The 23,652-nt window shown below is 45.6% G+C and overlaps 11 protein-coding genes across 11 annotated transcripts; 6 read left to right on the forward strand and 5 right to left on the reverse strand.

The window, feature by feature from the left end:
• Positions 1 to 2,176: 2,176 nt before the first annotated feature.
• Positions 2,177 to 2,937, reverse strand: LOC118279766 (chorion class B protein Ld34-like). The gene has a single exon (XM_050702789.1). The coding sequence runs from the start codon at positions 2,863 to 2,865 to the stop codon at positions 2,248 to 2,250; it is 618 nt and encodes a 205-aa protein (XP_050558746.1). The 5' UTR covers positions 2,866 to 2,937; the 3' UTR covers positions 2,177 to 2,247.
• Positions 2,938 to 2,994: 57 nt separating this feature from the next.
• LOC118279771 (chorion class A protein Ld5-like) lies at positions 2,995 to 3,699 on the forward strand. The gene has a single exon (XM_035599519.2). The coding sequence runs from the start codon at positions 3,209 to 3,211 to the stop codon at positions 3,635 to 3,637; it is 429 nt and encodes a 142-aa protein (XP_035455412.1). The 5' UTR covers positions 2,995 to 3,208; the 3' UTR covers positions 3,638 to 3,699.
• A 1,952-nt stretch (positions 3,700 to 5,651) lies between these two features.
• Positions 5,652 to 6,367, reverse strand: LOC126912138 (chorion class B protein Ld34-like). The gene has a single exon (XM_050702790.1). The coding sequence runs from the start codon at positions 6,339 to 6,341 to the stop codon at positions 5,724 to 5,726; it is 618 nt and encodes a 205-aa protein (XP_050558747.1). The 5' UTR covers positions 6,342 to 6,367; the 3' UTR covers positions 5,652 to 5,723.
• A 164-nt stretch (positions 6,368 to 6,531) lies between these two features.
• Positions 6,532 to 7,113, forward strand: LOC118279770 (chorion class A protein Ld5-like). The gene has a single exon (XM_035599518.2). The coding sequence runs from the start codon at positions 6,685 to 6,687 to the stop codon at positions 7,111 to 7,113; it is 429 nt and encodes a 142-aa protein (XP_035455411.1). The 5' UTR covers positions 6,532 to 6,684.
• A 2,170-nt stretch (positions 7,114 to 9,283) lies between these two features.
• Positions 9,284 to 9,949, reverse strand: LOC118279761 (chorion class B protein Ld34-like). Its single transcript, XM_035599508.2, has one exon. The coding sequence runs from the start codon at positions 9,917 to 9,919 to the stop codon at positions 9,299 to 9,301; it is 621 nt and encodes a 206-aa protein (XP_035455401.2). The 5' UTR covers positions 9,920 to 9,949; the 3' UTR covers positions 9,284 to 9,298.
• A 158-nt stretch (positions 9,950 to 10,107) lies between these two features.
• On the forward strand, positions 10,108 to 10,737 carry LOC118279773 (chorion class A protein Ld5-like). Its single transcript, XM_035599521.2, has one exon. It carries the CDS (start codon positions 10,263 to 10,265, stop codon positions 10,689 to 10,691), a length of 429 nt encoding a protein of 142 aa, XP_035455414.1. The 5' UTR covers positions 10,108 to 10,262; the 3' UTR covers positions 10,692 to 10,737.
• Positions 10,738 to 13,787: 3,050 nt separating this feature from the next.
• On the reverse strand, positions 13,788 to 14,473 carry LOC118279760 (chorion class B protein Ld34-like). Its single transcript, XM_035599507.2, has one exon. It carries the CDS (start codon positions 14,440 to 14,442, stop codon positions 13,822 to 13,824), a length of 621 nt encoding a protein of 206 aa, XP_035455400.2. The 5' UTR covers positions 14,443 to 14,473; the 3' UTR covers positions 13,788 to 13,821.
• Positions 14,474 to 14,630: 157 nt separating this feature from the next.
• Positions 14,631 to 15,257, forward strand: LOC118279772 (chorion class A protein Ld5-like). The gene has a single exon (XM_035599520.2). The coding sequence runs from the start codon at positions 14,786 to 14,788 to the stop codon at positions 15,212 to 15,214; it is 429 nt and encodes a 142-aa protein (XP_035455413.2). The 5' UTR covers positions 14,631 to 14,785; the 3' UTR covers positions 15,215 to 15,257.
• Positions 15,258 to 18,390: 3,133 nt separating this feature from the next.
• On the forward strand, positions 18,391 to 19,885 carry LOC118279767 (chorion class A proteins Ld9-like). Its single transcript, XM_050702460.1, has 3 exons — positions 18,391 to 18,394; positions 18,842 to 18,965; positions 19,494 to 19,885. The coding sequence occupies exons 1-3, from the start codon at positions 18,391 to 18,393 to the stop codon at positions 19,837 to 19,839; spliced, it is 474 nt and encodes a 157-aa protein (XP_050558417.1). The 3' UTR covers positions 19,840 to 19,885.
• A 1,649-nt stretch (positions 19,886 to 21,534) lies between these two features.
• Positions 21,535 to 22,843, reverse strand: LOC118279759 (chorion class B protein Ld34-like). The gene is made up of 2 exons (XM_050702461.1): positions 22,229 to 22,843; positions 21,535 to 21,725 (listed from the first exon to the last, which is right to left on the reverse strand). The coding sequence occupies exons 1-2, from the start codon at positions 22,830 to 22,832 to the stop codon at positions 21,535 to 21,537; spliced, it is 795 nt and encodes a 264-aa protein (XP_050558418.1). The 5' UTR covers positions 22,833 to 22,843.
• Positions 22,844 to 23,157: 314 nt separating this feature from the next.
• LOC118279777 (chorion class A protein Ld5-like) lies at positions 23,158 to 23,652 on the forward strand. Its single transcript, XM_035599524.2, has one exon. The coding sequence runs from the start codon at positions 23,176 to 23,178 to the stop codon at positions 23,587 to 23,589; it is 414 nt and encodes a 137-aa protein (XP_035455417.1). The 5' UTR covers positions 23,158 to 23,175; the 3' UTR covers positions 23,590 to 23,652.

Genomic DNA, 23,652 nt, shown 5'->3' on the forward strand with positions numbered 1-23,652 from the left:
ACGGCAAGTACAAATGTTACTTTTCCCGAGTTATATGTACTTTCTAAGATTATTTAGACACCACTGCAAACTGACGGTGAAGGATAGAGGTCATGATTTTAAAATCTGTCGCCTTGCATACTCGTAATTTGTAATTTACAGACGAAAACAATCAACGTGAGCCAGTGACGAGTATTTTTATATTTATCAGTTAGGGATGACAATTATAATTTGAAGGAGACGTGTTTATCTTATGTGGAATAAAGCCTACAAAAAAAACGTGTAGGCCTTATTAGTTGTTTTTCAGTAATTTCAAAGAAAACGGATCACAGCTTCTGTCAAAAAGAAAGCCCTTCAAAAGATGGAAAACGCTGTTAAAATGGTAGAAAGGGGTAAACGAATAGATACTAACGGGAAATTCTTCATAGTATCTATTCACCCTTCGAATTTTATACACCCTGTTTTACCCGGTAGGCTGCTGCAGCCAGATATAACATCCAAAGAAGTACGCATCATCTAAAGAGTGGTTTCCACTACACGAAAGCTAGGTCGGTCGCTAAATTGGCTACAGAACAAGAAGTTATTCTCATTCGTTTGACTGATGCTGGGGTGCTGATGACTTCAAAATGTTACTTGGGCATGATGAGAAACTCGTTTAGCCTGATGTATAATGACAAAAATTAATTAATAAGATCTCATTACATTATTATAAGCATTGACAAAGTTTTGTTATAATTAAGAATTGAATACTTACTAGTTTTTATTGAGGCTTATTAAGACATAGGGTTCCCAATAAGGCCAAAGTGACACTTTAGTTATTTGTGTTTATAAAATTGTAAATTTTGTTTCTAAAGCCATTTTGATTCCATTATTACAAAGTTTAATAAATAAATATAAGATTTTGAAATTATCAGCCCATTGTCATTTTACCTACGAGCTAGGCGGTAATAAAAATAAGGTAGGCCTTATTTGGTTAGGTTACCTTACTTGTAATTTGTAATTATAAGTTTAAAATCGCCAATCCACATTGAGAAAGCGTGGTGGTCATTGCAGTGGCCTCTTATAGGCTGTTGATGTAATGTTAGTATTCTGTGCTAATGTGATGAAATCTGAAATTTTGTACTGCCATAGTGATGAGATCTGAAATTGTGTCCGGAGTATGGCAATAGACTCATACACATATACGCACGGCGCAAAACATAACTTATGAAGGTTTTAAATCTACTCATCCCTTCAGGTATTAAAAGGTATAATGAGATCTTATATACTTTAGTTGGCACTAAACCGCTCCATAAATGTATATATATGTATAATATTATCAAAATTACGTGATAGAATAGACGCAACGTCACGTCTTTTATTCCCAAAGTGGTAGGCAGAGGTGCACGTTACGGCACATAATGCCGCTGTACAATGTACACCCACTTTTCAACATTTATGTTATAAGTCCCATATTATAAGGGGTGAGCCTATTGCCAAATACTGGGTACGGTTCCAGACGCCGTGCTACTACTGAGAATTTTTGGAAAAACGAAAAACAGCCCAGTAATATTTTGCGCGATCCGGGAATCAAACCCGAGACCCCTTGCCTGGCAGTCGCACGGGCGACCGTTCAACCAACGAGGCAGTCACTGAAGTAGAATATAGTTAAATTATTACAATACTCCACTGACAATTTCTTTTAAAATGTGTGCTTAGTTGTCATAATATTATTATTGAACTTCGCACGTGCTTACGAAGAACACTAAGATCACGTTTCAATTCGTACAACTTGATTATCTAAGCGCTCAGTAATCAGAATTCCATAGCAAGTGTACTAGGTCAAGTTTAGTGCTGTAAAGGTATTGTGTCATCGTTTATTGATATAAGAATACATAACACTGCACTTTTTGTTAAAAAAGAGATAATGAGAGGCGGAGGTGTGTATTTAAAAACACACAGATAATCGACTTGAAACAACGCTTGTGCTGTATTCCATAATGTGAGTGAGGTTATCAAAGACCCAATTATCCTCCTTCCCAATCCCCAATTCCCCAACAAGCTTTAAATTCCCAATCCCCAAAAAGCCACTTGCAGTGTAAAATGCATTTGTAACGCCTCCGGCGTTTCGGGTGTCCATGAGTGGTGGTGGTTGCTTACCATCATCATTCGTCTGCTCGTTTACCGGTTTATACAATTAAAAAATAAAAACAATAAATCATTTGCAAAAATCAGTTTAATTTGTTAGAGTGAGTATAAGACATCAATAGAACAATGTTTTGTACTTTTCTACCACCGTCCGCAGCCGCATCCATTCCAGCCGAGTCCGAGAGCGGCAGGAGAGATGCCAGCAGCACCCAGTCCATAGCCACCGAGACCATAGCGTGCTGCAGCGCCATAAGCAGCAGCAGGAGCTGCAGCTGCTACCGCAGGAGCAATAGCAGCAGCAGCAGAAGGAGCGATGCTCTCGATAGCAGTGACACCGTTACCGCAGCTGTAGCTGACGGCGCCAGCACCAGCACTGGGCAGCGCGCCCTCCAGAGCCACAGCACTCACGAACGGCAGCTCACCAGCCACGGACAGAGCACCCTCAAACACATTCTCAGACGCTAGGGAGAGCCCGCTGGGAGCGATGCTAGAGCTGCTGCTCACAGCCAGTCCACCGCCACTGGTGGGGACGATTTCCAATCCATTGCCGATCAGACCGTTTCCGATCCATTCGGTACCGATCAGACCGTTACCGATCCATCCATTAGCAATCACACCGTTACCAGCACAGCTCGGTGCAACAACAGCAGGGCAGGGTAAGGCAGGGGCAGCGATAGCTGCACGACCGAGGCACTGACTGAATGCCACCTGGACGAAGAGCGCCTGAGCGCAGAGGACGAGGATCAGCTTGGCGGCCATTGTACTTTGTGTTGAAGCAAACTTGACAATGATTGTTCCAAGAATCGATCGAGTATTTATAGTGAAACGTGTTCCTTATCTAGTTTTAGTGAATTTTGAAATGAACTTTGCAAACGTTTATCAGTAGTTGTGCGAGTAATGTGAGGAAATGGAGAAATGCGAGTGTGCGTTGTGTAAGTGACGTGACCTTGAAATATTTGCTATGGAGGGCTTTGTTTCAGTAGAACATAGACAATAACTCGCGTCGTTCTGATAACACACTCGTGCACTATATAAACGTGGTCTACAAGTAGGAACATCATTCAGTCTTCAGCTCCTCGTTGAACACAAACGAACATCAAACATGTCTAGGCTCGCTGTTCTGTTGGTCTGCATCCAAGCTTGCTTGGTCCAGGTAGTGTTCGGTCAGTACCTCGGCGGTGTTGGCTGCGGGTGTGGAGCCCCAGCTTTAGCTCCTGCTCCTGCTCTGCTCGCTCCTGCTGCTCCATGTGGTGGTGCCCTCGGTCTTGGTGCTCTCGGTCTTGGTGCCATCGGATCTGCTTATGGTGGCGCACTTGCTCCTGCTGCTGCATACGGAGGTGCTGCTTACGGCGGCGCCGGTGAAGGCAACGTGGCGGTCCTTGGTGAGCTGCCAGTCTCCGGTACTACTGCTATCGGTGGTCAGGTCCCCATCATGGGCGCTGTGAGCTTCGGCGGCGCCGTGCCGGCTGCTGGAGCCGTGTCTATCTCCGGAAAGTGCTCGTGCGGCTGTGAACCTATCGTTTGCTACTAAAACCTTAATGCTGCGTTGTTCATACTTCACGTTAGCTACAAATAAACGATGATACAGCAAGACATTTTGTGTTATATTTAGTAAAATTCCAAAGTTCCTCTTAACACCACTTTTCTACATACATACTATTATAGCGTTACATTTATTTTCCTGGGCGTGCAATGAAATTAAATGCAGATCGTGTAAAACGATATCCGCAAAATGGCCGGTCGTGGTTGGATGTGTGGAGCTGAAGATCGAGCTTAGTTAGAACTAAAATGAGGGATAAAAGTTTGTGAGCATTCCGCAATTTATTTATTAATAAAAGTATACTACAGCTTCTATAAACGAGTACTAAAGGTAAAAAGGTAAAACTTGGTATAAAGTTGGGGGAAACCTAACAAGATTTTGTTAATTTTTTTCAAGAAAATTACTTTATTAACTAAAAATACGCGGACGCGGACGTTCAATAGTCAGCGCAACGTCGCCGCGTCTGCGCACGATGCTTGTGAGGATCAATCCCTGTGCGATTGGCGGAACTTTCTAGTTATTTCAAAAAATAAAATTGCCAAGATACGTGCCGAAGACTATATGTGGACTATTATTTTGTGACTAACAAACAAAGTGCATCATTTCTTCTGTGAATCTGCACCGGAGCTGCGAACTACCTAGCGGGTTTACCGGGGCTCCGGCTCTAAAAGCAGGAGAAGGAACGGGGTGGTTTTTAGTCAGTAAGAGTCTGACACTCCCTCTCGCCTCGCCCAAGGCGGGAGAAGTCATTGGATAATTTTCCCCCATAAAAAAAAACTCCTTAAAAAAAGCGCGTGTGCAGAAGCGGGCGAAAAAAGTCAGTTCTAACAGTCAGGTCACTTATAACATAGTATAGCTTTTTTTGATGTTGGACTCTCTTTGTTTTTCATCTCTGGTTAGTACCCGTGACTAACTGGATTGAAAACTGATGAAGAACAGAGACCTCTCCTACCTCATTTTTGTCCTAGTTGGCATTATAATACAGGCGGTGTGCCCTACGTGGGCTGAGCATCGCCAAGTCCTCAGGGATGTGGTCGGCGACGGCGACCTCTCGCGTCCGGCACTGGTTCAGGCCATGGTGCGGAGCGAGGGGGACTGGGATGCCGGCTCCCTCTTTCTGCGAAGCAGTCATGCTAGCTTAGAAGTCATTGGATGATTTTCTCCCCTCAAAAAAAGAATTACATTATAATATTTATGTACGCAAGGCATCTAGTGGTGACCTGTTGGGCAGTGGTGACCCCACGGACCTGACACCCATGAGAGACCTTATTCTTCAACTTCGGTTAGTACCTGTGATTAGCCGGAATGACTTCTACTGCCCGGTGTCTGGTTTGAGTGGAGATTCGGAAGAGTGGAGTAGCCTTACCGGGGATTAGCTGGATTGAATACTGATGAGGAACAGCTAGAGGCCTATTCAAACTCATTCTTGCCCTAATTGGCATTATAATATTATTTATAGTAAGATTACATGATATATAGATACATGATTATTATTAATTTATTAGTAAGATTATATGATTTAACTTCGCACGTAACTACGTGGTTCGCTTGGTAACTACCAAGAACACTAAGATCACGTTTCAATTCGTACAACTAGCTTATATAGGCGCTACGTAATCAGAATTCCATAGCAAGTGTACTAGGTCAAGTTCAATGTTGTAAAAGTATTGAGTCATCGTTTAATTGATATAAGAATGCAAAACATTGCACATTTTGTGCGAGAAGATAGTCAGAGGCAGAGGTGTATATTTAAAAACATACAGAAAATCGACGTGAAACAACGCTTGTGTTGTGTTTCGTTGTGTAAGTGAGGTTATCGGAGGCCCAATTACCCCCTTTCCAATCCCCGATTCCCCAACAACCTTTAAATCCCTAACCCCCAAAAGGCCGGCAACACACTTGTAACGCCACTGGTGTTTCGGGTGTCCCTGGGCGGCGGCGATTGCTTACCATCAGGTGATCCATCTGCTCATTTACCGTCTTATACCATAAAAAAAACAATGGATCATTTGCAAAAATCAGTTTAATTTGTTTGCGTAAGTATTAGACATCAACAGAACAATAATTTTGTACATTTCTACCACAGTCCGCAGCCGCAACCATTCCAGCCGAGTCCGAGAGCGGCAGGAGAGATGCCAGCAGCACCCAGTCCATAGCCACCGAGACCATAGCGTGCTGCAGCGCCATAAGCAGCAGCAGGAGCTGCAGCTGCTACCGCAGGAGCAATAGCAGCAGCAGCAGAAGGAGCGATGCTCTCGATAGCAGTGACACCGTTACCGCAGCTGTAGCTGACGGCGCCAGCACCAGCACTGGGCAGCGCGCCCTCCAGAGCCACAGCACTCACGAACGGCAGCTCACCAGCCACGGACAGAGCACCCTCAAACACATTCTCAGACGCTAGGGAGAGCCCGCTGGGAGCGATGCTAGAGCTGCTGCTCACAGCCAGTCCACCGCCACTGGTGGGGACGATTTCCAATCCATTGCCGATCAGACCGTTTCCGATCCATTCGGTACCGATCAGACCGTTACCGATCCATCCATTAGCAATCACACCGTTACCAGCACAGCTCGGTGCAACAACAGCAGGGCAGGGTAAGGCAGGGGCAGCGATAGCTGCACGACCGAGGCACTGACTGAATGCCACCTGGACGAAGAGCGCCTGAGCGCAGAGGACGAGGATCAGCTTGGCGGCCATTGTACTTTGTGTTGAAGCAAACTTGACAATGATTGTTCCAAGAATCGATCGAGTATTTATAGTGAAACGTGTTCCTTATCTAGTTTTAGTGAATTTTGAAATGAACTTTGCAAACGTTTATCAGTAGTTGTGCGAGTAATGTGAGGAAATGGAGAAATGCGAGTGTGCGTTGTGTAAGTGACGTGACCTTGAAATATTTGCTATGGAGGGCTTTGTTTCAGTAGAACATAGACAATAACTCGCGTCGTTCTGATAACACACTCGTGCACTATATAAACGTGGTCTACAAGTAGGAACATCATTCAGTCTTCAGCTCCTCGTTGAACACAAACGAACATCAAACATGTCTAGGCTCGCTGTTCTGTTGGTCTGCATCCAAGCTTGCTTGGTCCAGGTAGTGTTCGGTCAGTACCTCGGCGGTGTTGGCTGCGGGTGTGGAGCCCCAGCTTTAGCTCCTGCTCCTGCTCTGCTCGCTCCTGCTGCTCCATGTGGTGGTGCCCTCGGTCTTGGTGCTCTCGGTCTTGGTGCCATCGGATCTGCTTATGGTGGCGCACTTGCTCCTGCTGCTGCATACGGAGGTGCTGCTTACGGCGGCGCCGGTGAAGGCAACGTGGCGGTCCTTGGTGAGCTGCCAGTCTCCGGTACTACTGCTATCGGCGGTCAGGTCCCCATCATGGGCGCTGTGAGCTTCGGCGGCGCCGTGCCGGCTGCTGGAGCCGTGTCTATCTCCGGAAAGTGCTCGTGCGGCTGTGAACCTATCGTTTGCTACTAAAACCCTAACGCTATGTTGTTCATACTTCACGTTAGCTACAAATAAATGATGATACAGCAAGATATTTTGTGTTATTTTTAGTAAAATTCCAAAGTTCCTCTTAAAACAACTTTTCTACATATATACGAGTATTGCGTAATAATTATTTTCCGGTAAAAGTAGAAACCTAAAATATTGGTACCTATGCGGCCTATTTGTGATTTACAAAAACGTGTATTTTTTTGTGAATCTGCACTTATCTCCATATAATAATGCTAGGAGCCGTGGCCGAGTATTTAATACTACTAGGTATCAGTATTTGTAGATTAATATAGCCAGGCTGCAACATAGAAACCGCCGTACTCAGAGTCATTTACTGGTTACTAAGGAATAGTTAAAGTACCTACGATTCCCGGGTCGGGCGAAGTATTACTGGTCTTCGATTTTCGGTTTTTCGACAAACGATCAGATGGTAGCATGTGTGTCTGGAAATGTGCCCGGTATGATGGCAATACTCACCACCTATTACATGGGACTTAAACATAAATTGTGAAATTCTTCTACATATGGCTTATGTGCCATAATATGCACCTCGTGCCCCCAATTTCGAGGAAAAGGGCGTGTCGAAATTATTTGTAATTATTTAATTTGATAGATCCGAAAACGCCAATTGGCAAGCGTGGAGATTATGAGAGGAGTTCACAGTCAACCGGAGCTGTCACGAGTTTATGTTCGTGTCTCAATTTTTTTCCTGTTTTCCTAAGAATTATAGTAATGTTTTTATGGTATGAGCCGGTAAACGACATGACGGTATCAGCTGATGGTAAGCAATCGCCACCACTCATTGACACCTAAAACACCGGAGGCGTTACAAGTGCGTTGCCGGCTTTTTGGGGTTAGGAATTTAACCCGCCATTGGTGTTCTATATGACTATGAGACCAGGTAATGGGCCTCCGGTAACCTCACTCACAGAATATTTTTAAACGTTTATCGAATTAGGTTGCGATTTCGAGTAGCTGCTTTACTACACGCCCTCGTACCATTAGTCCACCCCACAACAGCAATAGTGACGTTTTATTTTTATGTCCTTTCTATGAAATTTTATCTCTATTTTCTATTTGTATATTTATGTCATTTTGTGTCCTTCCAATGTCAATGTCCTATTTTTATCGTTTCTAATTCATTAAATATCTATCTAAAAAATCTAATAATTAAAAAAATAATACTAAATTACAAAATATACGGTTTGCAGGGGACCAGGGTCACTTTTATGTAAGACAAATCACGTCTTAACCAGGTGGCGGAGTTAAGATTATTGTTCAGGAATCGGGGATCTGGGAAGATTTTCGAGGGGGTAAATGGGCCTCCGGTAACACATAACTGAAAACACAACCAAGCGTTGTTTCAAGCGTTTTTCTGGATAAGTGAAATGGTATCACTCCGGTCGAGCACGACCCATGTCGATGCCAAGCATGGCTTGCACACATTTAAAACTTTAGAAATTTGTGATGTCGTTTTTTTAAATATAAATAAGAAAATCAACAGACTGTCTGCTCCTACCTTGGGTAATGCTAGAGAGAATGTCAGACTACTACAGATATAAAATTTTTTTGATTAAAAACCACCCCTTTACTACTCCTGATGTGGGAAGGGTTGCGGTTCAAATAAAACCGCAGCGCTCACACCCAAAAAATATTACCAATTACTATTTTAGCTTTGTCAATGTCTGATAAATACTTCTAAGTTAAGGCTGAGTTGTACATATTTATCGAAAAACACAGTGAAAACCTCTGTAAAAGTTAACGCTTAATATTTGTTTTTCGTTGTGTGAGTGAGGTTACCGGAAAAAAAAAAAAACCAAACCTCCTAATAATCTTCCCAATCCCCGATTCTCCAACATCCCTACGGATAAAAGCTGTAGGTAGAAAGTTAAAATCAATTTGTGAATTATTTCTACCGAAAAAATCACTATTTTTCAATATTTTCAATTAGGGGCCATATAATTATTTTTTTCCCAGATGTAGTATTGCTTAACGAGTTAGAATCCCACCCCTATAATTTATATAAGAATAACTATTTTGGTTTTGTCAACGTCTGAAATAGTCAGAGGTAAAGGTTAAAATGAAAAGGGTAATAAAACGTCATAAATATAGTGCAAATAATTTTATTGTTCATAAGCAAAACCAGAATACATCGGTAATCAATTTAAACGACACAGCCACATCCGCGACCGGCATAGCCGAGTCCGAGAGTGGCAGGAGAGATACCAGCAGCGCCCAGTCCATAGCCACCGAGACCATAGCGTGCTGCAGCGCCATAAGCAGCAGCAGGAGCTGCAGCTGCTACCGCAGGAGCAATAGCAGCAGCAGCAGAAGGAGCGATGCTCTCGATAGCAGTGACACCGTTACCGCAGCTGTAGCTGACGGCGCCAGCACCAGCACTGGGCAGCGCGCCCTCCAGAGCCACAGCACTCACGAACGGCAGCTCACCAGCCACGGACAGAGCACCCTCAAACACATTCTCAGACGCTAGGGAGAGCCCGCTGGGAGCGATGCTAGAGCTGCTGCTCACAGCCAGTCCACCGCCACTGGTGGGGACGATTTCCAATCCATTGCCGATCAGACCGTTTCCGATCCATTCGGTACCGATCAGACCGTTACCGATCCATCCATTAGCAATCACACCGTTACCAGCACAGCTCGGTGCAACAACAGCAGGGCAGGGTAAGGCAGGGGCAGCGATAGCTGCACGACCGAGGCACTGACTGAATGCCACCTGGACGAAGAGCGCCTGAGCGCAGAGGACGAGGATCAGCTTGGCGGCCATTGTACTTTGTGTTGAAGCAAACTTGACAATGATTGTTCCAAGAATCGATCGAGTATTTATAGTGAAACGTGTTCCTTATCTAGTTTTAGTGAATTTTGAAATGAACTTTGCAAACGTTTATCAGTAGTTGTGCGAGTAATGTGAGGAAATGGAGAAATGCGAGTGTGCGTTGTGTAAGTGACGTGACCTTGAAATATTTGCTATGGAGGGCTTTGTTTCAGTAGAACATAGACAATAACTCGCGTCGTTCTGATAACACACTCGTGCACTATATAAACGTGGTCTACAAGTAGGAACATCATTCAGTCTTCAGCTCCTCGTTGAACACAAACGAACATCAAACATGTCTAGGCTCGCTGTTCTGTTGGTCTGCATCCAAGCTTGCTTGGTCCAGGTAGTGTTCGGTCAGTACCTCGGCGGTGTTGGCTGCGGGTGTGGAGCCCCAGCTTTAGCTCCTGCTCCTGCTCTGCTCGCTCCTGCTGCTCCATGTGGTGGTGCCCTCGGTCTTGGTGCTCTCGGTCTTGGTGCCATCGGATCTGCTTATGGTGGCGCACTTGCTCCTGCTGCTGCATACGGAGGTGCTGCTTACGGCGGCGCCGGTGAAGGCAACGTGGCGGTCCTTGGTGAGCTGCCAGTCTCCGGTACTACTGCTATCGGCGGTCAGGTCCCCATCATGGGCGCTGTGAGCTTCGGCGGCGCCGTGCCGGCTGCTGGAGCCGTGTCTATCTCCGGAAAGTGCTCGTGCGGCTGTGAACCTGTCGTCTACTGCTGAGATCCCACTAAATTAACATAAATAAACAATGATATAGCAAAACTCATCCAATGTTTTTCTTCCAATTGTAATGATAAGTTAATACTGTATCGGTAATGTTCCTCTCTTCATATAATTGTGAAATCGCTTAACATAGGAAATATCTAGATTGGAAAAAAGTGAAAATTGAATTTGCACTCATTATTGGGTAATCTTGGCTGCTGTTCCTAATTATATGTATAAGAAACTAGTTAAATCCAGTAAACACATTAAGACTGCCTTGCTGGTCGAGTGGTCATTGCGATTGCCGGGTATGTCTGTTCTTTACATAATCTCGGGACCACAGGGTCCCGGACCTTTGGAAGGCGTACGAGGGGCCGAAGCCAACTCGCAGAGGCCCGTTGAACAATTTTAATCTAAATGTAATGGGACATCAGCCGGCGATTATCCCTGTATGCACTATGGAAGTACACCAAAGGACAATCCCCGGTTGATGCAGGACTATTGTGAGATATGGTAAAAGGAAATGATTATGGGTGTGGGTCTGTGGAATAGTTAACCGGTTAACTATGGGGACTATGGCCCCTGTGACCAATATTGAAAAATACGGATAAACAGCAGGGGGTGACTCGCAAACTCAATAGTGGGCCCCGGAAACGGCCGCTAGCATGTAGCGACAAGGGCAACATCCGTTGAGCTGCTTGAGGAAGGGAGGCATCCCACGGCTATCAGAGCAATCCCGGAAGTACGGTCAAGACCCCTACCAGCATCTTACTGGGATACGTCCTTCCCCCAAGTGGAGCTGAAGGCAACTCCACTCTTGCGAATCTCCACTCAAACTGATTAAGGCAAGAGTGAGGTAGGAGAGGCCACTCCGGATAGTCCGAGTACCAACCGGAGTTAAAAAGTAGGGCCTCTCCCGGGAGTCAGGTCCGTGGGGTCGCCACTGCCCAACAAGGCCACAAGCTGCCTTGCGGACTTATTATTATTTATTAATTTATATCAGGCAACGAAGGCCCATTCAATACAACAATACTATACTAAAACATAACATAAAATACTATAAATACATAATTCTTATATTAATTATTGTGGTCACACGATGTGACGGTGCGTGGCGTCGTATTACGCTGCTCGGTGTCACGTTAACTGCCTCGAAAACGTCGGTATATGACACCCTTCTGCCTTGAGGAACTTCTCGAGATGTTGAGTTGGAACTCGCACCACAAAACTTGAAGTTGGTATTTTGACGCGGTTCCAACCTTACGACCCTCAAGGTCCAGTTGGCTTCACCTTTACTCCACGAGTCCTCAACCTTCGTGGTGTGGTGCACATACAGCATAGGCACAGCTGGACGCAGCAGCATGTTTTTCAGTCCAGTAATGATTGCGAGAAGTAGGCTTCTTCTTCTTTTGAACTTTGATGAAGCCATCCTCATCAACTCACTGGACATCGCTGTACCATCCTTGATACGGATTCACAGCGCCGGCACCCCTTTTTGGCTGCTTATAGCGTAAGCTGTTTTGTTGGCGGCAGTAATTGCGGCGTAATTATTTTGGGGGTCGACGTAGCTTCGCGTGACGTGTTTCTGCACGTGGAGAGACATGAGGAGCGGCGGGGCACGGTGCATCGACCTAATTTGCAATGGGCGATGAGCAGTTTCGCCGATGCAAAACCATCACGCCCCGCGACGTGTGTTCACGTTGGCTTCGTCTTGAGCTACTTTCCGAAACAGCATTGCGTAACAACACTTCTCGGCACGCAGTTCCTGGATTAGTATCAGACGTCTCCAACTTGCCTGCATTTCAATGTGTGATATCCTTCAGCAGCCTGGTGAATCTACGTGGTCGAAATGACGGGCGGCAACTTATGTAGCTCCTTCGCTACAAAAGTCGGCACGTCGTCACGCCTTCATAAAGGTGATTGTCTTGGACGCTCTTATCCGTGCCATCTCTCCTCCTCGATGGCATTTGGTCCAGCTTCCCGGTCGTTTGGAAATAGCATCTTGCCTTTGCTGATCTCGTCTTCTTTGAAGTTCGACTTGCAAATCTGCATGATGCTGACCTCGTCCATGGTGTCGATGGCATTTTGTATAAAGCCAACAGCTCGTTTGCGATAAGTTGTTGTGAACTCATTGCGAAATATCGGGCAGCGACTTACGCCGCGACCTTTGCGTACAACTGCAACACGTCCGTACTCGAATCGCACTGCACTGACGAGTGCAAAGGGTGAGACTGAGGCAAAGGGTCTTGGGTTCGATTTCCCTCAAAATCCAATTACTTCCCCGAGGCGAGAGGGAGTACCAGACTCTTACTGACTAAAACCCACCCCGTTCCTCCCTGATTCCCCAATCGTAAGGAAACCTGGGCTTATTATTTCTAATTAAATTCCTAACTCACATTGAAACGTCGGCAACTTAAGCACTCGAAGAGGCCTTTGGTCAGCAGTGGCCACTTATAGGCTAATAATGTGATTTACGAATGACGCACTATTGGTACCAAAGCTACGACCAGCCATCGTGAGACAGAGCAGTACCTTATACAATTTTGAAAACTTTACGCCCATTTTTCAAGTGTAAAAGCAATCCATCTATCGGCAACGCACACCGGCTTAGCAGTGCCATACAATTAATCTGATAAAATAAAATGTTGATTTTAACATTATTCATTATAATTGTTCTTTCCAATCCCCCATTGCCCAATAACCGATAAATTCCTAGCCCCCAAAACGTCGGCAACATACTCGAATCAAGTGTCATCAAATTATGTTGATCTATTAAATGATCCCAAACTTGTTGTACAATTAATAAATAAAAAAAAAACGATTTGGTACAACACCGTATCAATCAAATAGCTGCAAGCGCGATTATTGAGGTACACGCCTCGAGTTCAATTACTTAATTGAGCAAAGTATGATTGGGTATTTTTCAGTTTTTATTAAGTAGTAGTATGGAGTTTGGATTTGTGTTTTGACCGCACGTAGACCACGCGTGGTTCACATGTGTACTGAGACTGTATTATTTTATAAGAGTCTATTTTGTTCGTGAAGGAATCATAAATGACGTAAGGAGTTTCAAATGATACGATCAAATAAATTGCATAGTTATCAGTTTTTTTTATTTTTGTATCACTTAACTTTGTGATATATCTCATTAAACGACACAGCCACATCCGCGACCGGCATAGCCGAGTCCGAGCGCGGCAGGAGAGATGCCAGCAGCACCCAGTCCATAGCCACCGAGACCATAGCGTGCTGCAGCGCCATAAGCAGCAGCAGGAGCTGCAGCTGCTACCGCAGGAGCAATAGCAGCAGCAGCAGAAGGAGCGATGCTCTCGATAGCAGTGACACCGTTACCGCAGCTGTAGCTGACGGCGCCAGCACCAGCACTGGGCAGCGCGCCCTCCAGAGCCACAGCACTCACGAACGGCAGCTCACCAGCCACGGACAGAGCACCCTCAAACACATTCTCAGACGCTAGGGAGAGCCCGCTGGGAGCGATGCTAGAGCTGCTGCTCACAGCCAGTCCACCGCCACTGGTGGGGACGATTTCCAATCCATTGCCGATCAGACCGTTTCCGATCCATTCGGTACCGATCAGACCGTTACCGATCCATCCATTAGCAATCACACCGTTACCAGCACAGCTCGGTGCAACAACAGCAGGGCAGGGTAAGGCAGGGGCAGCGATAGCTGCACGACCGAGGCACTGACTGAATGCCACCTGGACGAAGAGCGCCTGAGCGCAGAGGACGAGGATCAGCTTGGCGGCCATTGTACTTTGTGTTGAAGCAAACTTGACAATGATTGTTCCAAGAATCGATCGAGTATTTATAGTGAAACGTGTTCCTTATCTAGTTTTAGTGAATTTTGAAATGAACTTTGCAAACGTTTATCAGTAGTTGTGCGAGTAATGTGAGGAAATGGAGAAATGCGAGTGTGCGTTGTGTAAGTGACGTGACCTTGAAATATTTGCTATGGAGGGCTTTGTTTCAGTAGAACATAGACAATAACTCGCGTCGTTCTGATAACACACTCGTGCACTATATAAACGTGGTCTACAAGTAGGAACATCATTCAGTCTTCAGCTCCTCGTTGAACACAAACGAACATCAAACATGTCTAGGCTCGCTGTTCTGTTGGTCTGCATCCAAGCTTGCTTGGTCCAGGTAGTGTTCGGTCAGTACCTCGGCGGTGTTGGCTGCGGGTGTGGAGCCCCAGCTTTAGCTCCTGCTCCTGCTCTGCTCGCTCCTGCTGCTCCATGTGGTGGTGCCCTCGGTCTTGGTGCTCTCGGTCTTGGTGCCATCGGATCTGCTTATGGTGGCTCACTTGCTCCTGCTGCTGCATACGGAGGTGCTGCTTACGGCGGCGCCGGTGAAGGCAACGTGGCGGTCCTTGGTGAGCTGCCAGTCTCCGGTACTACTGCTATCGGCGGTCAGGTCCCCATCATGGGCGCTGTGAGCTTCGGCGGCGCCGTGCCGGCTGCTGGAGCCGTGTTTATCTCCGGACAGAACTCGTGCGGCTGTGAACCTATCATCTACTGCTAGGCTGATGCTTCACACCAGATTGAATAAATAATGTTTTAGCAATTGAGTGATTTTCATTTACAACATATATTTTAATACCTCCATAAATGACAATTCCAGAATCTCTATAGAGCTTTGCCCCACCAAAAAAATATAGTTTACAGGCATGCCAAATGTAGCATACTATTGCTGCTCTATTAGTGATAACTAAAAACATGTTTAAAAATCTTTAGAACTTGCGGTTGCTATATAAATCTAAGAACAAAATTATTACATTTAGGTTAGGAACCATTTTAGATTAATTGCAGTTATAATGGTAGAAATAATTAAATTAAGTGTTTTATATTATTACAATGCTAGCTAATAGGGGGTTTAGTTATTAAAGGAAGAAATGTCACCACCAATATCAACTTTATTTATCCTACTTTTAATTTAAGGCATAACGAAACAACAATGTAAACAGAACATAGTCCTCTTCCTTTCCATAATCGAACCACAAGACAATCGGCGAGGCGTAACCGTTTCATGGTGGATATCCCACCCACTCGCACGAAGCGCTTCCTTGTGCGAACTGCTAGGGAGTGGAACTCCTTGCCGGAGTCTGTTTTTCCTGATGGGTACAACCTGGGTGTCTTCAAAGCCCGAGTGAATAGGTTGCTTATGGGCAAACATGCTCCGTCGTAGGCCGCATCATCACTTCCCATCAGGCGAGATTGCGGCCAAACGTCGGCCCATTAAACATAAAAAAACAGACAGAGCGAATGTCAAATAATGACTTTTTGACATAACTGACGCACGCACGCCAATGACGTTTCGTTACATCTAATCATTAACGTTCAAACACGAAATAATAATTAGAATATGCATTCTTTATAATATATATTATATAAATATATTAACTAACAGTATGTATTTTTACCAATTTCATATTAAAATGCGTAGGTACACATTACATTAATAAATCTTTTTTTTTTATTGAATGACTCGTTTAGTTCGTTGTGCAAGCGTACTCAGAAACGCAGATGGTCGCCATAAAAACAGTAAAATAGGCCTTGACTTTTTAAAAATATAATTTTTATCCGCAAAAGAAAGTAACCAAGGGGGATTAATTTACATTTCTTTCTTTTATGAAAAACGCCGGTAATCGAGCACACGTTTGATTATCGCCGCCGCCCATGGACACGTAACCTCACTACACAACGCAATCACGTCAATTTTCTGTGAGGCCGTGGTATCACTCCGGTCGAGCCGGTCCATTCGTGCTGATGCATGGCTTACTTAAAACCTTCTTGTACATTGATGAAATTAAGTGAGGCATCTGGGCAGTGGGGGATCTGGCATTGTCATTTTTTAGAATTGCTTAATAGTCGGGAATTAAACCAAAATAGTAAATTAAAATATTATGTTTTGCTTTAAGAAACTTCGTCTTTTACTTCATTTCAGAAGACCTATCATTAAAAGGCTTTAATTGCTTTCAGTGTTATTTCTCTCCATCTTGTCTTGTTTTCGGCTTCTCTTATAGTTTTCGTAAGTCTAGGGTAAGTGGCGACTTGGCCTCACCATCGGGTGGGTGATCGGTCACCAGATTTTACTTCTACCTTACCAACAACAACTAATTTGTCAAGGTTAAGAAGCTTTGTGCGAGGCGAGAGGGAGTGTCAGACTCTTACTGACTAAAAACCACACCCCGTTCCTACTCCTGCCCGTGAGCCCCGGTTAGGTAGTAGCTCCTTAGGCATCAGCCCTACTGGGCCCCATCTGTGGTGGTCTGAAGGCGCGCGCAGAACACGCGCCGCACGCAAGGGTCTGGTTCTGATCGGGCGAAGGTTAAGAAGCTTAGGGTCCACCTAGTGGGAGGCCTGCCCACGTTACGTCCGCGGTCGCCTCTCAATCACTTTCCTGGCCCAGCAGCCATCAGTCCTCGTCATCGACATCGTCAGAGTCGCGAGGAGCCAGTGGATGCAGGTGGCGGCTGGTCGTTGTACGTGGAGGACTAAGGGGGAGGTCTTTGTTCAACAGTGGACGTCTTCCGGCTGATGATGATGAAGAAGCTTAGTGAAGATGGTTGAAGCATAAAAACTAATGCACATTTTGGAATAATATGTAAGTTTGTAAGACTCAGTACTTTACTCATATGTGTATTTTATGTGTACTAAGTACCTTTTTTATGACGAGGGAAACCTTCAAAAGGCGCCTAGCTTTTTGGGGAAAAAACTAGGGAGTGTGGGATTTTTACCGCACTAAAACCTCCCCGGTGGCCACCATCTGCACCTAAAGGAGGCGCCGGGTCCTCTTAGTAGACCAACCCCGGAGCCCCCGTGGTGCAACGCCTGTTATAGCACTTCCCTATGGAGACCTATATGTCATCCTTATACCTCTCTGTGCAATGTAGTGCACGACGACACGTGACCACTGTGCCGTCGTCTTCCTTGAGGTCATTGAGTGGGCGTCTAGATTCCCCACTCTATGCGCCCATGACCCCAAAGGTTTACCTGCCCATATCGTAGGCAAGGTATCGACATGTTAGGCGCCGCGGCGGTTGCCACCTCGACGCCTTCTACGGGTGGGATCGGCCCTCTCACGATCCCGCTCAGCTGCCTCCTTTTGGGACATTACAGTTTCACAAAAGGAGGCCACCTCTCTCCAGTTTTCTGCCTCTGTCAGCATAGCTGTAACTACTGCTGGCAGAGACAGGTCTCGCATGATCCTGGCAACTAGGACCCGCCGCTCTGAGACCCACGCTGGGCACTCTTCGAGCGTGTGCTGTGCGGAATCCAAGTTACCTCCGCAATGGTGGCAATTTGCCGTGGCCTCTCGCCCAATCTTGTTCAGGTACTCACCGAAACAACCGTGTCCGGTGAGCACCGGAGATGATTTGTTATGTGTGTTGTCTCATTCTTAAGATAGCTTAAAGTGTCTTGTGTGATTAGACGAAATCTTAAGTAAAGGCCACTAAGCTAAATACAGCTTTTAATGCTATACAAAGCACAGGTCCGATCTTGTATGGAGTACTGCGGCCACATATGGGCTTTTTTTTTTTTTTTTTTTCAGGGGTGAAAATCATCCAATGACTTCTCTCGCCAGGGCAAAGCGAGAGGGAGTGTCAGACTCTTACTGACTAAAAACCACCCCGTTCCTACTCCTGCTTGTCGAGCCGGAGCCCCGGTAAACCCGCTAGGTAGTCCGCAAGGCCACATATGGGTTGGTGCTGCAAAGTGTCACCTGGCAACTTTGGGCACGGTGGAAAGGCGTGCGAAGAGGCTAATTGGTGATCCAGATTTGGTTAAGTCCAACCTTCAAAGCCTTGAGCACCGGCGTAGAGTGTCCAGCCTTTCGGTGTTTTACAGGTTGCTTTTCGGAGAGTGTGCGCAGGAATTACACGACCTAATTCCACCATCCCATTTCTTTCATCGGACAAGCCGTCGCACGGCGAGTATCCATCCTTACGTTGTCGAAACTTGCTGCGGTTTTTCCATCGGACTACAATCTATCCGGCCCATTCATGCCAGAGCCTAGGTGAATAACATTCACCTGCATGAATGAATTAGTCGGAATATGAGCCGTGAATGGGTCGGCTCACTGGTGTGATATAAAACCATAGCCTCATTGAATATCGGCGTGAAATAACGGTTGTATTTTGTTTCGCAGTGCGATTGAGGTTGTTGGAGGGCCAGTCAGTGTGGTTTCGCGGGTCGGGAGGGGTTAACACACGACCATCCCCGGCGCTTGAAGACCTGTACCAGGGTCGGCGCAACCTGGACCAACTCTTTATGTGATCCAGACATTGTTGTCTTTTATCTGGGCGTTATGTAATCTTGTGTCACACGTAAGTTTTTAACGACATACATAGAAAAATAGAACGATGTAGAAAGGTACTGATGAGGCAACGTGTCGCTTTAGTAAGAAAATTGCAATTGAAATTGTGAATTTTGAATCAAAAAGTTAAAAGTGAGCTATAGTAGCATAGCTACTTATTAATCTGTTATTTTATAAAAAACATACTTTATTAATAATTTGTAATTCGATTTAAAGCAGTCACCTCATAGGTAACGTAAGGGATTTCAAATAATACGACAAAGTAAGTTACACAGTTACATATTACCAGGGGCCTTAGTCTGCTATTACAATTGTGTCAGAATGGCCGATCACTGAGCGGTGCAAGAGGGACGGAGCTATACAACCTACATAGCTCCGTCCCTCTTGCACTGCTGGCCATTCTGACACAATTGTAATAGCAGACTAAGGCCCCAGTTTATTGTTTTTAATTCACATGTCATTAAACTGTTGGCTGCGGGTGTAGAGCCCCAGCTTTAGCTCCTGCTCCTGCTCTGCTCGCTCCTGCTGCTCCATGTCGTGGTGCCCTGGGTGGTGCCCTCGGTGTCGGTGCCCTCGGTCTCGGCACATTCGGCTTTGCTGCCTTCGGTTCTGCTTATGGTGGCACACTTGCACCTGCTGGGGCTTATGCAAGCGCGACTGAAGGCAACGTGGCGGTCCTTGGTGAGCTGCCAGTCTCCGGTACTACTGCTATCGGCGGTCAGGTCCCCATCATGGGAGCTGTGAGCTTCGGCGGCGCCGTGCCGGCTGCTGGAGCCGTGTCTATCTCCGGAAAGTGCTTGTGTGTTTGTGAACCTGTCGTCTACTGCTGAGATCCCACTAAATTTACATAAATAAACAATGTTATAGCAAAGCTCATCCAATGTTTTTGTTCCGTTTACCGTAACGAAAAATGAACGAAATAGGCTCAGTAGGTAAGCCAAAGTGTATTATTTGAGTTAATTTGAACACTCTTTACAAATATGGAATTATAACAGCCGCGCCACATATCCGTGACATTCCTAGACGTGGATATGTGGGCACTATGTTTGAAACAACCCGCTTTTTTATTTTATATTCTTTACAAATTGGTTTTATTGTCCCATAGTTTTGACGTCGTATTGTCGTTACATTGTTCCTACATATATATACAATAGGTAAATGATCAAATAATGTATCAGAGATATTGTAAAGAACATTTTTTGAAAAGAGTAACGATGGAGTTTCTTGCTCGTTCTTCTCCATTCGAAACAACACTTTGGAACGAGCTTCACTGACAGACAGACTGACGGACAATTCAATTTGACGTTTCAAAAGTGCCTAATTTAGAATTAATTGAAATAAATGCTTTGACTTGACTTTGACTTTAGACAATCTACAACATTACACCTCTTCTGTGGCCAAGGTACATGGAGCTGTTCACACAGAATTGAATACTTGATTAATTTAATTATTTATTTTGGTTGAAAATATGTTTTTGTTTTCGTTAAAATACTTTGCTGTTTTATGCTTCTGTGGTCGAGTAGTTACTACCTGCGTAGTTTTATTTAAATCATATGAGTGATCTCTATACTGTATAATCACTTAATGATAATTTCTAATGACAAGCCGACCATATCGGTTTATTCCTACCTCCATATAATAGTTTTAGGATTGCTAAGCCTCAAAATGTAGGTTCGATCAAAAAAGTAAAAAGTAATTTACAATTTTTTTATGGAACAAGCCCGTAAACGAGCAGACGGATCACCTGATGGTAAGCAACACGATTGCAACACCAGAGGAGTCACAGGTGCAATGCCGGCCTTTTAAAAAGGAGTACGGTCGAGTAAGGAGTAAGGTCGTATCGGTTGGGAAATACGGCCGACTACAGCTCATTCCACAGTTTTGCTGTGCGAGGCAAAAAGTTTCATGAGAAGTAATCCATTAAAGTAAAAAAAAAATGGTTAAAACTGACCATATACCAATAAACGATGTGGTTTATTTTTTTTTTTTTATTTTCAGCCGTGGTCGTCCCACTGCAGGGCAAAGGCCTCCCTACCCTCCTTCCACTCGTCTCTGTGCAGAGCTTTCTGTGGCCAATCCTTTTCATAGGCGTCGAGTTCATCCCGCCATCTCCTTCTGGGCCTGCCGCGATGTCTAGTGACGTTGAGTGGGCTCCACTCAGTGGTGAGTTTTGCCCACTGCTCGTCGGACATGCGGCAGACATGTCCAGCCCAGTTCCATTTCAAGCTTGCGGCTTTCTGACCAACGTCAGCGATTTGAGTTTTGGAGCGCAGTGTAGAGTTCCTTATTCTATCCGATAATCGGACTCCTAAGATACTGCGCTCCATAGCTTGCTGGCAAACCTTGAGTGTGGACTTCTGATGTTTTGTCAAAGACCAGGTCTGTGCACCATAGGTTAGGATGGGCAGAATACACACGTCCATGAGCTTCCTTTTTAATGTTAATGGAAGGTTAACTTTCATTATGTCACCCATGGACCAATAGCTTTTCCAGGCGTTCTCGGTGCGTCGAGCAACCTCTTTTTCTTATCTCGCCTGGAAAGAGACTAATTGGCCCAGGTAGATGTATTCCTGGACGTATGCAATTTCCACTCCATCTACTTCTAACCTATGTTTTGAGCTGTTGGTCATTACCTTGGTCTTCGACATGTTCATCTTCAGTCCAACCTCAAGGCTCGCTCTGCTGAGTTCGTTGATCATACTGCCTAGTTCTGATGCTGAAGAGGAGAAGAGTACTATGTCGTCGGCAAATCGAAGGTTTGTTAACCTCTTCTCCCCGACGACCACGCCTCTCGTGCTCCAGCATGGCGCAAGCTTTTTAAATACCTCTTCCAGAGTTGCTGTGAAGAGTTTAGGAGATAGCGGGTCACCCTGTTTGACTCCCTTGTGAATAGGAAAGGATTGGCCTAACCTGTGTAGCTTAATGGCTGCGGTGCTTTTGTGATATATATTTTTTAAAAGGTTAATATATGTGAGGTCAATGTCTTGGTTCTGTAGGGCTGTGAATATGGAGGAATGGGTGAGACTGTCGAAAGCTTTGGAGTAATCAATGAACGCAATGTATAATGGAAGTTTAACGATGTGGTTTATGTTATCTTATAAGAGTATACTTAATTCATAGATGACACAAAGGGTATCAAATAAATTGCATAGATCAGTTTATTAATCTCAAATTATAAAACTTTGTTTTCTGAATTCTTATATTAAACGACACAACCACATCCGCGACCTGCATAGCCGAGTCCGAGAGCGGCAGGAGAGATGCCAGCAGCACCCAGTCCATAGCCACCGAGACCATAGCGCGCAGCAGCGCCATAAGCAGCAGCAGGAGCTGCAGCTGCTACCGCAGGAGCAATAGCAGCAGCAGCAGAAGGAGCGATGCTCTCGATAGCAGTGACACCGTTACCGCAGCTGTAGCTGACGGCGCCAGCACCAGCACTGGGCAGCGCGCCCTCCAGAGCCACAGCACTCACGAACGGCAGCTCACCAGCCACGGACAGAGCACCCTCAAACACATTCTCAGACGCTAGGGAGAGCCCGCTGGGAGCGATGCTAGAGCTGCTGCTCACAGCCAGTCCACCGCCACTGGTGGGGACGATTTCCAATCCATTGCCGATCAGACCGTTTCCGATCCATTCGGTACCGATCAGACCGTTACCGATCCATCCGTTAGCAATCACACCGTTACCAGCACAGCTCGGTGCAACAACAGCAGGGCAGGGTAAGGCAGGGGCAGCGATAGCTGCACGACCGAGGCACTGACTGAATGCCACCTGGACGGAGAGCGCCTGAGCGCAGAGGACGAGGATCAGCTTGGCGGCCATTGTACTTTGTGTTGAAGCAAACTTGACAATGATTGTTCCAAGAATCGATCGAGTATTTATAGTGAAACGTGTTCCTTATCTAGTTTTAGTGAATTTTGAAATGAACTTTGCAAACGTTTATCAGTAGTTGTGCGAGTAATGTGAGGAAATGGAGAAATGCGAGTGTGCGTTGTGTAAGTGACGTGACCTTGAAATATTTGCTATGGAGGGCTTTGTTTCAGTAGAACATAGACAATAACTCGCGTCGTTCTGATAACACACTCGTGCACTATATAAACGTGGTCTACAAGTAGGAACATCATTCAGTCTTCAGCTCCTCGTTGAACACAAACGAACATCAAACATGTCTAGGCTCGCTGTTCTGTTGGTCTGCATCCAAGCTTGCTTGGTCCAGGTAGTGTTCGGTCAGTACCTCGGCGGTGTTGGCTGCGGGTGTGGAGCCCCAGCTTTAGCTCCTGCTCCTGCTCTGCTCGCTCCTGCTGCTCCATGTGGTGGTGCCCTCGGTCTTGGTGCTCTCGGTCTTGGTGCCATCGGATCTGCTTATGGTGGCGCACTTGCTCCTGCTGCTGCATACGGAGGTGCTGCTTACGGCGGCGCCGGTGAAGGCAACGTGGCGGTCCTTGGTGAGCTGCCAGTCTCCGGTACTACTGCTATCGCTGGTCAGGTCCCCATCATGGGCGCCGTGAAGTTCTGTGGTCCTGTGGCTGCTTTTGGTTCTGTTTCCATCTCCGGCAAGTGTTCTTGTGGCTGTCTTTAAGGAAACACTATTATAGTGTCGCTTGACGTTTTCCTCTTACGAAATACAATATTATATCCGATT

This window comes from Spodoptera frugiperda, chromosome 22 (assembly GCF_023101765.2).
Source record: "Spodoptera frugiperda isolate SF20-4 chromosome 22, AGI-APGP_CSIRO_Sfru_2.0, whole genome shotgun sequence".
Taxonomy (NCBI): Eukaryota; Metazoa; Arthropoda; class Insecta; order Lepidoptera; family Noctuidae; genus Spodoptera; species Spodoptera frugiperda.